General features: G+C 48.5%; 1 protein-coding gene across 3 annotated transcripts in view; it reads left to right on the forward strand.

The window, feature by feature from the left end:
* The window catches only part of NOS1 (nitric oxide synthase 1), a 151094-nt gene that overhangs the window by 86817 nt on the left and 46986 nt on the right, over positions 1–17291 (forward strand). For 2 of the 3 annotated variants that reach the window (XM_032168570.2, XM_032168571.2), the window contains exons 10-16: positions 704–878; positions 4802–4903; positions 7460–7654; positions 9085–9170; positions 12402–12546; positions 13854–13958; positions 14529–14587. In XM_032168570.2, coding sequence (XP_032024461.1) covers positions 704–878; positions 4802–4903; positions 7460–7654; positions 9085–9170; positions 12402–12546; positions 13854–13958; positions 14529–14587 — 867 coding nt within the window. Of the gene's footprint in view, positions 1–703; positions 879–4801; positions 4904–7459; positions 7655–9084; positions 9171–12401; positions 12547–13853; positions 13959–14528; positions 14588–16952; positions 17055–17291 lie in introns of all 3 variants that reach the window. The other variant, XM_058424857.1, reaches the window with a different exon arrangement.

Below are 17291 nucleotides of genomic sequence, written 5' to 3' on the forward strand. Positions count from 1 at the left end.
TGACTCAATCCCCGCCCCCATGGTGCTTATGATCTGAAGGAAGAGAAGTTCTTACACACATAATTACTCAAATAACCACTTAATTTTAATAAACTGCTGCAAAGGAAATGTATGGTGCCTAGGATGAAATCCCCTGACCAGCTGGGCCTCAGGGAAGGCTTTCCAGAATAAGCATAATTTTAGCTGAAAATTAAAGTATGAGTAAGAGCTGGAAGCACAGAAGGAAGGGAGAAGATCCCAGGAGGAAGCCTGGGTGACAGAGTGAGACTGCATTCCCCTACCCCCCAGAAAAAAGAAAGAAAGAAAAAATTTGGGTGACAGAGTTTGGCTCTGAAGTTTGGCTGCCTGTGCAAAGGCCCTGAGGGTAGGAAGGTGCTCAGTCAGGGAAGGGGAAGAGAAGTCCCCACACTTTCGCCTAGACTCACTTTCAGGGTGGGTTTGGGAGAGAAACGGCAGCCTAAGGCAGTAGTTAGTTTCCAGGCCTGGATATCCATCCGAAGCCCCTGAGAAATACATTAAAATGCACATTCTCAGGCCCCAGCTGCAGAACCTGTGATTCCACAGATGTGAAGCAGGGCCCAGGAACCATATTCTGACCTTGTCAGTCCCAGTCCATCCTTGGCATTTCAGCATCTCTAGATTCAAGCTGTCCCGCCCGTGAGACACCTGCTCCAGGTGAGCTGAGACCTGTTGCTCCCTGCAGGTTTGAGTGGTTCAAGGACCTGGGGCTGAAGTGGTACGGCCTCCCCGCTGTGTCCAACATGCTCCTGGAGATTGGCGGCCTGGAGTTCAGCGCCTGTCCCTTCAGTGGCTGGTACATGGGCACAGAGATTGGTGTCCGCGACTACTGTGACAACTCCCGCTACAATATCCTGGAGGTAAGGGCCCTCTCTGGTCACCACAAGGGAAAAGCACATAGCAGAGGGTGCCAGCCCAGCAGTCCCCTTCCCCACAGCGAGCTTGGTGGCTTGGAAACTTGAAGGGGTTAGAATAGAATTGCAATCCCAGAGAAGCCCCTGGAAATGCCAGGGGCATCCATGTCTTTAACAACGATGAAAGTAACAGCAAACACACACATAGCACATAGCACGTGCTAACACCATTTGAAGCAATGTTTCTGTGTTCCATTCTCATTTAATCCTCACCTGAACCTTGAGGTATGAGAATCCCCCTTCGACAGATGACAAGCTCAAGGTTACACAGCTAGTGGGCAGCAGAGCTGGGACTTTGACTTTATGGTCCAAGTTCATTACCACTGCACTCCACTGCCTCTCGGTCTTAAATCTTGTTAGAAGAGCTTGAGGATGACTGACAAACTCGGGACATATTTAGTGTCTTTTCTAAAAAACAAGCGAGGAGGGTTGGCAGTGGTTCCCCACTCTAAGCATTTCTCGGCGGAGGGTCTGATTCCCTCCCGGGCTGAGTCATCCGTATCTACTAAAAAGTGCTGGAGCGGTGCTTCCTGAAGCCCAACTTTGGTGAAAGCATCATGATTGCTGTGTTTTTGTCAGCAAATGTCTCTAACAACACTCTGCTGCTGTTGGATTTGTTTCAAAAGAGGGCACTGAGAAACAGAGAAGTTAAGCACCAGCCGGGCCTGTGTCACACAGGAGCTAAGGCACAGAACCAAGATTAGAACCCAGAACCGAGCATCAGGTTTGTGTTGTTAAAAATCCACCAGTTGGCTGGGCACGGTGGCTCACGCCTGTAATCCCAGCACTTTGGGAGGCCGAGGCAGGCTGATCACAGCCTGGAGTTCGAGACCAGCCTGACCAACATGGTGAAACCCCGTCTCTACTAAAAATACAAAAATTAGCCAGGCATGGTGGCGTTTGCCTATAATCCCAGCTACTCAGGAGGCTGAGCCAGGGGAATTGCTTGAACCAGGGAGGCAGAGGTTGCAGTGAGCTGAGATTGCGCCACTGCACTCCAGCCTGGGTGACAGAGCGAGTCTCTGTCTCAAAGAAAAAAAAAAAAGCCACTGGTATCACTGTGAAAAACAGATGCCAGGGATCCTCAGCTTTGCTACACATCGGAGGGTACCTGGGGGGCTTCGTGATGCCCGGATCCCACTCATCAGGGTTCTGATGTCATAGGTCTGGGGTGGGCCCTGGGTATCTGCATTTTGCAAAGTTCCCCAGGAGATTCTTCTGGACAACCACTTATGCATGCAAACTTTTTTCTTTCTTTCTTTCTTTTTTTTGGTGGGGGGGCGGGTATAGGGGAATGGAGTCTCACTCTGTCACCCAGGCTTGAATGCAGTGGTGCAATCTTGGCTCACTGCAACCTCCACCTCCTGGGTTTAAGCAATTCTCCTGCCTCAGCCTCCCAAGTAGCTGGGACTACAGGTACACACCACCACACCTGGCTAATTTTTAAAATTATTATTTTTAGTAGAGATGAGGTTTCACCATGTTGGCCAGTCTAGTCTTGAACTCTTGACCTCAGGTGATCCACCCACCTTGGCCTCCCAAAGTGCTGGGATTACAGGGGTGAGCCACCACACACAGCCTAAACAACCACTAATGCATGCAAACTTCTGGCAGGAAGGAAAAAATGTTTAAGCCAGTTTTCGTAGATGTGGCTCAAGTTGCATTTGGGGATTATTTTTTAAGGAGTTTTTTTTTTCCTTGCAATTAATTTCTATTCTTTTAAGCAAATAATGCTATAGAATAACAATAGCATTGTTCTTCTATACATACTTTCCTCTGTGTGTGTACACTTTCCTCTGTCATACACTCCAGTTTTATATGTATTTAGGAAAGCAGCATCAAATTTCTTACTTACCACAAATGTGTCGCTGATAGAGACCCCAAGCAGAAACTAATGCCTCAGCCTCAAAGAGTGAGTTAATAAGTCTGCTCTCTGATCTCTGTTTACATTTCAGTTGCAAAGAGTAGTCTCCAGGTAACTGAAATGAGCCTCTCTCCCACCCCAACCCTCCAATTCCACCTGCCATTATGTACAAATGTTGATAGCTGGGTCTAGGAGCGGTTTACCCAAAGCAAAGAAATTGCTGCATTCTAGCCCCATAATGAGACCTGGATTCCCACCAGTGACTAGTATTGACAGAAGAAGTGAAAAGCAGGGCTTTAATTAATGCACTTGCTATTGGGCCTTCCCTGCTCCTGACACCAGCTCCTGCTTCTGCCTTGGCTGTAACATGCATGTCATGAGTTCTTTTTTTGCAAGTAATTTTGCCAAAGGCGTCAGCTGCCTAGAGAGCAGCTCCAAGGTCTTAGACATTAGGCATCTCCCTGGGCTCCAACTCTGAGGCCAACTGGTTCTGTGGACATTGGACAAGTCCAGGCACCTCTCTGAGCCTCAGTTTCCCCATGTGTCAGAGTCTGGCAGGGGCCTCATGAGCTCAGAGCACCCATGGCCTAGATGCTAAGTCATGACCACTCTGAGGATAGAGTAGGATGGATGAAGAGCTTTTCCTACTAGAAAGCAGATGATGCACTCACAGACCTACATCTCTGTTAAAATGCTCCAGAGGCCGGGTGCAGCGGCTCACGCCTGTAATCCCAGCACTTTGGGAGGCCGAGGCGGGTGGATCACAAGGTCAAGAGATCGAGACCATCCTGGCCAACATGGTGAAACCCCATCTCTACTAAAATTACAAAAATTAGCTGGGCATGGTGGTGTGTGCCTGTAGTCCAAGCTACTCAGGAGGCTGAGGCAGGAGAATCACTTGAACCCGGGAGGTGGAGGTTACAGTGAGCCGAGATCGCGCCACTGCACTCCAGCCTGGCGACAGAGTAAGACTCTGTCTAAAAAAAAAAAAAATCCTCCAGAGATCCTGCCCCTGTGCCCATCACATCTGGAATAATATCCTGACTCCTTGGCATGTCTTTCAAGATCTTACACCAGCTAGTCCTGATCTCACTCCCACCAATTACCCCTTACGTACCACCCTCCAAGCACCCTCTGGTCTTCTTTCCATATCTAAGATAGCCCAAGCCTGATCCCACCTCAGGGCCTTTGATCTTGCTGCCCCCTCTGCCTAGAGCACTCCCTCTCCAGATCTGCAAATAAATATCTGGCTTCTTCTCATCACTTAGGGCTCACCCTGCATGCTATCTTCACAGTGGGCCTTCCCTGACTACCCTGGCTGAATTAGCCCAGCCCCCGTATCCCTCTTCATCCCATTTCCTTATTTTCTTCCTAAGAATTAGCATCTACCACTATATTAAGTGTCTCTCTCCCCCATTACAACGCAAGCTTAATAACTAAAGGGCCAGCCAAGTCTCTAGTTTCCTGCTGCTGCTAGGTTCTCGATAAAAATGTTAACTTTTTAAATTTTTTTACATTTTTATTTCATACCTAGTCCAACAGATCAATAAAACATTTTTGAATGAGTGAGTTAATTAGTCTATGAATGAGTTGATTAATTAATTAAGAAGTTCTTGGCCAGGCGAGGTACCTCACGCCTGTAATCCCAGCACTTTGGGAGGCCAAAGCGGGCAGATCACTTGAGGCCAGGAGTTTGAGACCAGCCTGGCCAACATGGCAAAAACCCCATCTCTACTAAAAATACAAAAACTTCGCCAGGCGTAGCGGCAGATGCCTGTAATCCCAGCTACTCAGGAGGCCGAAGCAGCAGAATCGCTTGAACGCAGGAGGCAGAGGGTGCAGTGAGCCAAGATCACGCCACTGCACTCCAGCCTGTGCAACAAAGTGAGACTCCATTTAAAAAAAAAAAGAAAAGAAATTATTTCATGCCACTAGACCTGTCCCTCTTCAATCTGAAATCCACAGATACCCCAGCCTGTATATCTATGTTTCCTTCCTCTTTCAGGAAGTGGCCAAGAAGATGAACTTAGACATGAGGAAGACTTCCTCCCTGTGGAAGGACCAGGCGCTGGTGGAAATCAATATCGCGGTTCTCTACAGCTTCCAGGTAACACCAGGGCCCGCGCCATCAGGGTCAGGCTTCAAATGGGAGTTCAAACCTTTCAGAGCCTTGAGGCAGAGGATCAAGAGGCCTCACTGCCAGACACCACCTTTAGGGGGATAGTGTGCATGAGTATCGTCTAGCTTCCATCCTGCATGCCCTCCTCTCCAGTGTGGATCTTGGGTGGGGACCATTTGATGAAGAGATGAACAGATGGTGGCAGGGGTAGGGGAGTGTTCTGTCTTGTTGCTTAGAGTTCTTTAGAATTCAAACAAGAGGCATCCTCTCTGTCTTGTCATCTCTTAGGGCCTCAGACTATCACATAACAAGACAAATACTCTTCAACATCATCAGAAACATATAGGCTTCTAAAAGCATGAGGCTGTGCTAAATGGCATTATAGCAGGATGGCTGGAAAATGTATCAACTAAGCCACAACACTTTTTTTTTTTTGAGATGGAGTTTCACTCTTGTCGCCCAGACTAGAGTGCAGTGGCACAATCTCGACTCACTGCAACCTCTACCTCCCAGGTCCAAGCGATTCTCCTGCCTCAACCTCCTGAGTAGCTGGGATTACAGGTGCCCACCACCACGCCCAGCTAATTTTTGTATTTTTAGTAGAGATGGGGTTTCCACCACGCCCAGCTAATTTTTGTATTTTTAGTAGAGATGGGGTTTCACCATGGTGGCCAGGCTGGTCTTGAACTCCTGACTTCAGGTGATTCACCTGCTTCAGCCTCCCAAAGTGCTGGGATTACAGGCGTGAATCTTGCCTGGCCACCACAACACTTTTGAGAGCCAGAGGGGGGACACTAGTAATAACTATGCCAGGACAATGGGCATCAATTAGGATTCTCCTGGGCCAACCAGGAGATTGAGAAACTAGAAGTTGCTCTCTATAATAGGGACCATCACTGTCCTCTGGGAGCTTCCAGTCTAGGCAGCTAGACCACCATAGATGCACGTGAGAGGCACACACAGCCAGCAGAATGAATGTGTTAAATCAAGCCATGGATGGATAGGAATAGAAGCCATAGGTCCCCATGTCAGATGTGGATGGAGTGGGTGCACTGAGGAATGTCAAAGGGAAGGGACAAGTTGAGACAGGGCAAGAGGGAGGGAGGCAACCTCCCTTCTGTCTTAACCATGGAGAATGAGGTTTCAGGAGTGTGGCATGTGGCCTGATGGACTGGTATGAAGTCTGTCAAGCCAGAGACAACAGGGATGTAATTGAGATGAACAGTGAAAACTAGCCAGGCGCCATGGCTCACACCTGTAATCCCAGCACTTTGGGAGGTCGAGGAGGGTAGATCATTTGAGGTCAGGAGTTCAAGAGCAGCCTGGCCAACATAGTGAAGCCCATCTCTACTAAAAATACAAAAATTAGCCTGGCAGTAGTGGCATGTGCCTGTAATCCCAGCTACTCAGGAGGCTGAGGCAGGAGAATCACTTGAGCCTGGAAGATAGAGGTTGCGGTGAGCCAAGATTGCGCCACTGCACTCCAGTCTGGGCGACAGAGTGAGACCCTATCTCAAAAAAAAAAAAAAAGAAAAAAAAAACCTAAAAGAAGTCATTATGCAAAAAAGATACTTGCACACACATGTTTACAACAGCACAATTCGCAATTGCTAAAAATGTAGAACCGACCGAATTCATGGCATTCGCAGCAACCTGGATGGGAATGGAGACTATTATTCTAAGTGAAGTAACTCAGGAATGAAAAACCAAACATCATATATTCTCACTCATAAGTGGGAGCTAAGCTATGAGGACGCAAAGGCATAAGAATGACACAGTGGACTTTGGGGACTAAGGGGGAAAGGGTAGGAAGGAGTGAGGGATAAATGACTACAAATTGGGTTCAGTGTATACTGCTCGGGTGATGAGTGCACCAAAATCTCACAAATCACCACTAAAGAACTTACTCATGTCACCAAACACCACCTGTTCCCCAAAAACCTATAAAAATTAAAAAATATAAAAAGAAAGAAAAAGGCCGGGTACAGTGGCTCACACCTGTAATCCCAGCACTTTGGGAGGCTGAGGCGGGTGGATCACCAGGTCAGGAGATGAAGACCATCTGGCTAACACGGTGAAACCCCGTCTCTACTAAAAATACAAAAAAAAAAATAGCCGGGCATGGTGGCGGGCGCCTGTAGTCCCAGTTACTCGGGAGGCTGAGGCAGGAGAATGGCATGAACCTGGGAGGCGGAGCTTGCAGTGAGCCGAGATCAAGCCACTGCACTCCAGCCTGGGCGACTGAACAAGACTCTGAAAAAAAAAAAAAAGAAAGAAAGAAGGTAGGGGTGGGATGGGATAGAGGAAGATTGGCAAGATCAGCAAGAAAGGTGTTAAAGACACAATGGCACCCAACAAAGACTTTCTCCTTAGTCTAAGTAGAAGGACTGGACAAGAAATGCAAAGAGAATCACCATCTCACTTCACGCTGCTCTAAACCATCTCAGGAACCACCCTTTGGGAAATGCTGCTCTTTGCGGGAGGGAGTCCCAAAATACCCCAGCTTCTCATTCCTCCTGACCCCTGTCCCCTCTCCTCCCACAGAGTGACAAAGTGACCATTGTTGACCATCACTCCGCCACCGAGTCCTTCATTAAGCACATGGAGAATGAGTACCGCTGCCGGGGGGGCTGCCCTGCCGACTGGGTGTGGATCGTGCCCCCCATGTCCGGCAGCATCACCCCTGTGTTCCACCAGGAGATGCTCAACTACCGGCTCACCCCCTCCTTCGAATACCAGGTCCTTCCCTGTCCCTGCCTCTTTTCATATTAAGTGTCCTGTATCTGGTGTGTGTGTCACATTTAGGCTCATTTCAACCCAGGCTAGCGCTCTGAACACTCAATAGCCACATGTGGCTGGTGGCTATACCATACTGCACAGCACAGGTCTAGCTGAAAGAACAAGAGAGACTATATGAGGCCGACATGATGGCTTATGCCTATAATCCCAGTGATTTGGGAGGTTGAGGCGGGAGGGTGGCCTGAGGCCAGGAGTTTGAGACCACCCCGGGGAATATAGTGAGACCCTATCTCTAAAATTTTTTTTTTTAATTAGCAGGCTGAGCATGGTGGGTCATACCTGTGATCCTAGCACTTTGGGAGGCCAAGGCAGGTGGATCACCTGAGTCAGGAGTTCGAGACCAGTCTGGTCAACATGACGAAACCCCATCTCTACTAAAAATACAAAAAATTAACCTGGCATATGCCAGCTACTCAAGAGGCCAAGATGAGAGAATCGCTTGAACCCAGGAGATGGAGGTTGCAGTGAGCCAAGATCAAGCCACTGAACTCCAGCCTGGGCAACAGAGTGGGACAGAAAGAAAGAGAGAAAGAGAGAGAGGGAAAGGGAGAGGGAGAGGGGGAGATGGAGAGGACGAAGAGGGGGGGAGGGAGAGAGGGGGGAAGGGGAGAGGGAGAGAGGGGAGAGGGAGAGAGGGAGAGTGGGGAGAGGGAGAGAAGGGGAGGGAGGGAGGGAAGGAAGGAAAAGAAGGAAGGAAAGGAAGGAAGAAAGGAGGGAGGAAGGAAGGAAAGGAAGGAAGGAAGAGAGAAGAGAGAGAGAAAGAAAAAGAAAGAAAGAGAACGAAAGAGAAAGAAAAGGAAAAGAAAAAAAGGAAAGAAAAAGAAAGAAAGAGAGAAAGAAAGAAAGAAAGAAAGAAAGAAAGAAAGAAAGAAAGAAAGAAAGAAAGAAGGAAAGAAAATAAATAAGAAAATTAGCCGAGTGTGGTGGCACACACCTGTAGTCCCAGCTATTTGGGAGGCTGAGATAAGGAGGATCCCTTGAGCTAGGGAGGTCAAGGCTGCAGTGAGCTATGATCACACCACTGCACTCCCACCTGGGCAACAGAGTGAGACCCCCGTCTCTTAAGAGAGAGAAAGAGGGATAAAATGAGAGTGAGTAGTCAGGGGTCACAAGAACAGAGTTTGAGAGGGACTGGGGGCCAAGGGGAAAGAGCTAGCAGGACACTGCCAAGGCCGAACCCCTCCCCCGGGCAAGGACTCCCCCACCCACCTGCATCCCTTCCCCCATGGTGGTCACCACTGGGCAGAATTCTTCCCTTCAGAGGCCGAGGGTCAGGCAGTCACAAGCCCCAGGTGGTCCTGAGCATCCCCAACAGGAGCCAGATGCCCTCACTGCGGTGAGTGACCATAGCCCTCTCCTTCTCTTCCCAGCCTGATCCCTGGAACACTCATGTCTGGAAAGGCACCAACGGGACCCCCACAAAGCGGCGAGCCATTGGCTTCAAGAAGCTAGCAGAGTAAGTTTCCTGCAGTGGGCAGGTGGGGTGGATGTGCCCACAAACTCAGAGAGCCCAGAGAAGGAGGCTGGGCAGACTCCTGTGCCCTCTGACCTCTCTGTAGAATGATTTCTTCATCTTCTTCAGCTGCCTGTGCCCTTCTTTGCCTCTGAGTCTGAGCTGTGAATGTCGTTCCAACTCTTCTCCTTCTCAGCCTCACTTTCCTCACCCCGGTTTCCTAAATTCTTGTCCTGGGGACAATGGTGTGTTGGTGAACCAGCCCTCCTAAGAATAATCATAATAATAACAGTAATAGGAATAGTAATACCTTGATTTTCATGTTTGCCAGTTTCCATGATGTAAACATTCCCACTATGACCAATTTCTTTTTTTTCTTTCTTTCTTTTTTGAGATAGAGTCTGTTCCCCAGGCTGCAGGGGTCTCACTTTGTTGCCCAGGCTAGTCTCGAACACCTGGCCTCAAGTGATCCTCCTGCCTCAGCCTCCCAAAGTGCTAGAATTACAGGCATGAGCCACTGCACCTGGCCTAGGAAGTCACTGAACCCAGAGTAGGGAGGAGCTGGAGTTAGTTGGCTCCAGCACACTACTGCCTGGAGAGCACCCTCGTTCAGGGCTGACCCCTAATTTTACTCATTCATTCATTTACTCATTCATTCATTCATTAGTTGGGTGTCGCGGCACACGCCTGTAGTCCTAGCTATTCAGATTCTGTGCCAGGCACTGTGTGAGGCTTCAACGGGATCATGGCAAGCTAGACAAATGCTGTCCCTGCTGTCATGAAGCTCACAGCCATTCCTTTGTCAAAGAATCAACAAATACAGTAAACATGGCAGCTGTGGAAGGTACCATTGAGGAATGGTTCCCGGAAATAATAATGGTTCACGGAGTTTGGGAGGTCAGGGAGGGCTTCCCAGAGGAGGTGACAATTGAGCTAAAGAATGAGATTAACAAAGTTCAAACAAAGAGGGAAAGGAAGGGGTTATGGCCTGAGACTACTGAGGAGTGATTTTCCTGAAGAATGCTTGACCAGCCAGGGGACCAGCTGACAAGTAGGGTGGGGTTAACTAAGTTGATTTAATGGGGATGTCAGCCTTCTGCCCAAAAAAAAGAGAAGCCCACTGATCCACTTACCAAAGACCACTGTTTGGAGCTAACTTTTTGTCAGAAGACACTACTGTCTTTCCTTAGCTCCCTCAGGTCCAGAATTCTCTATGTATGATAACTAGTTGTACAACAGGTGTCATCTAAGCTATGGGCCTCAGAGGCAAGACACTGGTGGGTCTTGCAGGGACCCAAACCTAGGTCCTGGCTCCATTAATAGAGCCCATAGAATCAATCAATCAATCTCTCTCTCTCTCTCTCCCTCCTCTCTCTCTCTCTCTCTCTCTCTCCCTCCCCCTCCCTCTCTCCCTCCCTCCCTCTCCTCTCTCTCTCTCTCTCTCCCTCCCTCCCTCCCTCCCTGTCTCTCCTTCCACCCTAATCCCATCCCCCAGCCAAGCAAGAACACATCAGCAGCCACCATTTCCCTAACAAGCATATCTCAGATATTCTCAGGGAGGGCAATTGTTGGCTTCAGTTCAGCTCCACTGTCTCTGGGGGGAAAGGGGAGGGAGAAATCTAAAACATTAATTGCACTTTAAGTTTTGGGTAGTAACAATGTGAATGAATTATAGATGCATCTTTAGGCTCAAATTATTCAAAGGGAACCCTCCAGGTACCTTTTATTCCTTTCTGTTTCTTCCCCTAAGCTAAGTCTTCCTGCAGCATGGGCAGTTTCCCTGATTCTAAAAAATAATGAACTTAATGCCGATAATCCCAGATGGGGGAAAGTTATCGATTTGTCTGCACTGAGATTTCTAGTTACAACAGGGAGGCTTGTTAAGGGGTCGAGCCCGGGTATTTCTGAGCCTCTGGCCTGTCTGCTTCGTGCCCCTGGAACTCGCCCTGCCCAGTAGAGCAGAAGGAAGAGACACTGGTTTGGGCTTCTCTGTTTAGCTAGAAAGAGGCTGGATTTGATGTTCAGACTCCCCAGGGTCTCAGTGGCAGCATCTTTTAAAATTCATAACTTCTTTCATTTCTTTTTTGTAAAGACAAAGTCTCACTCTGTTGACCAAGCTCGTTTCAAACCCTTGGCCTCAAGTGATCCTCCCGCCTCAGCCTCCCAAAGTGCCAGGATCACAGGCATGATCCACTATGCCCATCCCATAACTTCTTTTGATAGGTATTTATTTAGTGCCTATTGGGTATCAGGCTCTGTGCAAGACCCTCGACATGCATTGCTGAATAAATCAGACCTGATCCTTCCCTTGTGGACCAAAAAACCTCTAAAATCCCATCAAACTCAATGCCTGGTGATTTATTCGTGATTCATTTCTCTCTCTCTTTCTCTCATTCACACATGTGCATACAAACACACATTAGAATATGAGCCCCATGACAGCTGCATGCCATAGCTATGTTCTCTATGGTCTCCAGTTCCTATAACAGTACTGACACATGGTTAGGCACTTAATAAATGTTTGATGAATGAAAGAGAGAGGAAATGGATGAACGATCATATTTTGAGGCAAAGCTTGGCAAACCAAGGTTCTTAAGCCTGGGATCAATCAAGTAGCAAGCTAACAAAACTAACTACTCTTTTTAACTCATGACTAATTGCTCTGGTGGGATTTTTTTTTTTTTTTGAGACAGAGTCTCACTCTGTCACCCAGGCTGGAGTGCAGTGGTTCCCAGCTCACTGCAACCTCCGCCTCCCGGGTTCAAACAATTCTCTTGCCTTAGCCTCCCAAGTAGCTGGTACTACAGGCACACGCTGCCATCCCCGGCTAATTTTTTTGTATTTTAGTGGAGACGGAGTTTCACCTTGTTGCCCAGGCTGGTGGCAAATTCCTGAGCTCAGGCAATCCACCCGCCTCGGCCTCCCAAAGTGCTGAGATTACAGACCCATAAGCTACCATGCCCGGCCTCTGGTGGGATTTAATAAAGGATTTAATGTCCAGCATTATCTCTAGAGAAGTTAAAAAAATAAAAGCATTTAATAATACTTTAATAATACGGTGCTTAAACACAAGGGCTTCAAATGCCTCTGAGGAAACCCCTGAAGCCATCAAAGATCAAGAGAGTTCTCTTCTGTTATATTTCATGGATCCTGGTTCTTGTACGAAAGTCCCAATCCAGCATCTTCTCTCCCCTTTTCTTTTCCCATTTTTCATCTCCATCCTTTTCCCTCCAGAGCTGTCAAGTTCTCGGCCAAGCTGATGGGGCAGGCTATGGCCAAGAGGGTCAAAGCGACCATCCTCTATGCCACGGAGACAGGCAAATCGCAAGCTTATGCCAAGACCTTGTGTGAGATCTTCAAACACGCCTTTGATGCCAAGGTAGGTAGGGGGTAGCCCTAGCTCCACCAGCTTCTCATGGTAAATTAAGGCAGGAAGAGGAGAGAGGGTCAACAGAGAAGAAGCCTTCAGCAAAGGATGAAAGCACATCTGACAATGCCTATCAGCTCACATACACATTTGCATAAATTTCAGGGGACTGTGATATCCCTCTCCCCATGGGTCCAGGAGTCACAAAATGAAATTCCCCTCTTTAGTGCAAAATGTTAGAGGTTTATAAGAAAAGAAACCATTCTGAGGTCATTTTGGGAAGCTTTGCCTGAAGTACAGCTCAATGATTTTGTTTGTTTGTTTGTTTTTTGAGAAGGAGTCTCACTCTGTCCCCCAGTCTGGAGTGCAGTGGCGCGATCTCGGTTCACTGCAAGCTCCACCTCCCGGGTTCACGCCATTCTCCTGCCTCAGCCTCCCGAGTAGCTGGGACTACAGGCACCTGCCACCACGCCCGGCTGATTTTTTGTATTTTTAGTAGAGACGGGGTTTCACTGTGTTAGCCAGGAAGGTCTTGATCTCCTGACCTCATGATCCGCCCGCCTCGGCCTCCCAAAGTGCTGGGATTACAGGCGTGAGCCACCACACCCGGCCAGCTCAATGGTTTTCATTGCTGTGGCAGGACTTCCCAGAGCCTGTAATCTATAAGCATGTGTTCTAATCTCCAAAAGAGGCAAGGATAGAATATAGACGTTTCCCAAACATGTTTGATCGTGGATCACTTGTTTTCATGGAGCATCTCAGGAGACTGGGATTTTCTAGAACCTATTTTGAGAAATGTTGCTCAGACGATGATGAGACACAGGGCAATCATCTTTCCAGAAGGCAGATATCTCAGACTTGTTTGGCCAGGTGCTCCACACTGCTGGGGGGAGGATTAGAGAGGAGGTTGAGAAGACTTAGTCAGCTCTAGCCAGATCATTCCCAGCCTAACTGGGGTCAAGAAGAATCCAAGACCAGTTGACTGTAAGAATCCCATGGGATTCCATCAAGCTCTGTTTCTAGTGTCTGCCAATCTCTTGAACCATTGCTCCAGATTCTCCACAACCCTTCAGGCCACAGTGACCATAGCAAGGTCCCACGCTACCAAAAAGCGTTTGGTTCTACCCACTTGAGTCCACTGAAATACTAACACCCCAGATCTTTTGGTTCTCCTTCCAAAGGAGATGACTCAAAATGACTTGAATTTTTCCTTTCTCTCCTCTTCCCCTTCCCCCATCACTTTTTGTCTCTCCCACCTCTTTTCTCTCCTCATCCCCTTCTTCCTCTCCCCATCCTATACCTGTGCCCCACCCACCTAGGTGATGTCCATGGAAGAATATGACATCGTGCACCTGGAACATGAAACTCTGGTCCTCGTGGTTACCAGCACCTTTGGCAACGGAGATCCCCCTGAGAATGGGGAGGTGAGATGAGCTTTTACCTGTTCGAGAGTGTGGTTCCATCATCGGGAAGAAGTGGGGGCCACAGTTGAGACTCTTCCTACACCTGCTATTCAGTAGCAAACCCTCCCAGAGCCTCAAAGCCAGTAATTTCCATTTGGATCCACGTTATACAAAGGTTGGACAATTCCAAGTACTCAGTCTACTGGTGTCCGCTAGTTAGCAAGTCCCTGGTGAAAATATTGTCACCTAAGTGAGATATTTGTTTGCAATGGCTGCTCCTATCACGAGCTTGGTGTCACCTGATATAGATGAGGGACGTGGGTACAATATTTTTACAGAAGGAAGGCTCCAAAGGGAAGTTGTGTGCTGGGGGTAGGGAGTCTACACCTGTAGTCATTTAAATAGCAGGTGTATCCACTTCGTCTGTAACCCAGGCATTACTGTCCAGCCTGAGCCCCTGACCACTCCTGACAACCTGGCCTCCGGGCATCAGTCTCCTCTTTGACAGCCAGGACCCCAGACCCTCAGTGCCCGACCTGATTTCCCATGTACTAAGATGTGCTAATTTCACCCATATGTTTTGGCCTCCAGAAATTCGGCTGTGCTTTGATGGAAATGAGGCACCCCAACTCTGTGCAGGAAGAAAGGAAGTAAGTGAATGACCCCTCCGACGTCACCTGCCACCCCCTGAGGGTAACTGGACATTGACTTTTGGCACCTGGGGTTCACACTTGAGTTCTGGATGGTGGCTGTACTCTGAAGTCCATTTGTGATGGGTCTTAGTTGTGAGGTGTCTGCAGTCTACTGGGGCCAATATTTTGGTATCTGAGTCACTTCACAGCTTTATGCCTCTGTTTCCTTTTCTATCAAATAGAGATTATAGCACCTGCCTTGACTTTCTAATTAGTAAGAATCAAATCACAAACTAGATGTAAAAGCACTGTGTGCTGGGCGTGGTGGCTCACGCCTGTAATCCCAGCACTTTGGGAGGCCAAGGCAGGCAGATCACGAGGTCAGGAGTTCGAGACCAGCCTGGCCAACATGGTGAAACCCCGTCTCTACTAATAATACAAAAATTAGGCGGGCATGGTGGTGCATGCATATAATCCCAGCTACTCAGGAGGCTGAGGCAGGAGAATCACTTGAACCTGGGAGGCGGAGGTTGTAGTGAGCCAAGATCGCACCATTGCACTCCAGCCTGGGCAACAAGAGCAAAACTCCATCTCAAAAAAAAAAAGCACTGTGTAAATATTGTTCTTATTCTTTTTCCCTCTTTGGGAACCTACATTCAAAATCAGTGCAAGGCAGTCAGGCATGGTAGCACACACCTGTAGTCTCAGCTACTCTGGAGGCTGAGCCACAAGGATCACTTGACCCCAGGAATTCAAGGCCAGCCTGAACAGCCAGATCTGTCAAAAAAAAAAAAAAAAGTTAAAATCAAAGAATGGAACTTCTTTCCCTGGAAGCTTCCTGTCTGATGCTCACAGTGAAGTTGCAGCTAATCTAGAAGTTGAGTTCAAAAGATAAGACACCTTGTAAGACAAAACATGCCTGTAGTCAAAAATATGTTTGTAATGGAGCTGCATCTAATGTGGGATTGAGTTCTAAAGGTATTTGGTAAAGTAAAAAAGCATCTAATCAAACTTACCATTGATGGCTGGGCACGGTGGCTCATGCCCATAATCCCAGTGCTTTGGGAGGCTGAGGCAGGAGGATTGCTTGAGGCTTGAGGCCAGGAATTCAAACCAGCCTGGGCAATATAGCAAGATCCCATCTCTACAAAAAAATTAAAAATTAGCTGGGCGTGGTAGTGTGCACCTGAAGTCCCAGCTACCCCAGAGGCTGAGGCAGGAGGATCAATTGAGCTTAGGGGGTTGAGGCTACGGTGAGCCATAATTGTACCACGGCACCCCAGCCTAGACAACAGAGCAAGACCCTGTCTCTAAAAGATAAAAATAAAAAAAAATTTTTTGAGATGAAGTTTCAAAAACTCACCAAGGCTGGAGTGCAATGGCACGATCTTGGCTCACTGCAACCTCCGCCTCCTGGGTTCAAGCGACTCTGCAGCCTCAGCCTCCTGAGTGGCTGGGATTACAGGCACACGCCACCATGCCTGGCTAATTTTTGTACTTTTAGTAGAGACAGGCTTTCACCATGTTGGCCAGGCTGGTCTCGAACTCCTGACCTCAGGTGATCTGCCTGCCTCAGCCTCCCAAAGTGCTGCGATTACAGGCGTGAGCCAACACAGCCTGCCAAAAAAATTTTTTGTTAATTACCCTTGAAAAGCCCTTGCATCCCCCATAAGGTATAGGACACACAGTGTGTGCACACTGAGCTGCCTTTCATGAGGCCAACTCAGTATTTGCTCCAGCATGGAGCAAGCAGATCCCTGTGTCTTAAGGTGAACATCAAATGCTCTAGCTGGCTGGTGTTTATTGGCTGTGTTAAGCAGAAAATTCCTTCTGGGGCCAGGCACAGTGGCTCATGCCTCTAATCCCAGCATTTTGGGAGGCTGAGGCGAGAGGATCACCTGAGGTCAGAAGTTCGAGACCAGCCCGGCAAACATGGTGAAACCCATCTCTACTAAAAACATAAAAATCAGCTGGGCATGGTGGTGTGCGCCTGTAATCCCAGCTACTCAGGAGGCTGAGGCAGGAGAATCACTTGAGCCTGGGAGGCGGATGTTGCAGTGAGCCGAGGTTGCACTACTGCACTTCAGGTTGGGCGACAGAGTGAGACTCCATCTCAAAAAAAAAAAAAAAGAAAAACAGAAAATGCCTTCTGATTTTCTTTGTGCAAAGAACGTGCTGCCATATTCACATAAGTTTGATACCCAGGAGACTGACCGTTGCTGAGTCCTTTGTGGTCAGCCCTGGTTCTACGCCCAACTCCAGCATCACAGTCCTCATTCTCCCTACCCCTCTCCTTCCCACCCCATCCTAGATGGCCTCCCAGCAGGTTCCCTCTCACCCCTCCTTCAGGGAGAGATAGGGCACCATCGATTCTCCCCTCTAGGTACCCGGAACCCTTGCGTTTCTTTCCCCGTAAAGGGCCTCCCCTCCCCAGTGGTGACACAGAAGTCCACGGTCTGGCTGCAGCCCGTGACAGCCAGCGCAGGTAGTGTGCATGTGTGTACACGCAGGTGTGTGCGAGTGTATGCATGCACGCCCAATGCCTGAACATCCCAGGCCACACATCTAGGTCTCAAGGAGACCCGAGTTCTAACCTGAGCTGTGTCACTAACTCATTAAGTGACCTTGAGCACGTCACTTAACCCCTGTGGGCCTTGGTCTTTCTCATCTGCCAAATGGGGAGAAATTAGCTCTGCCCCACTCACTTCTGTGGCCTATTGGC

Source organism: Hylobates moloch, unplaced genomic scaffold, assembly GCF_009828535.3.
Source record: "Hylobates moloch isolate HMO894 unplaced genomic scaffold, HMol_V3 SCAFFOLD_12, whole genome shotgun sequence".
NCBI classification, from domain to species: Eukaryota; Metazoa; Chordata; class Mammalia; order Primates; family Hylobatidae; genus Hylobates; species Hylobates moloch.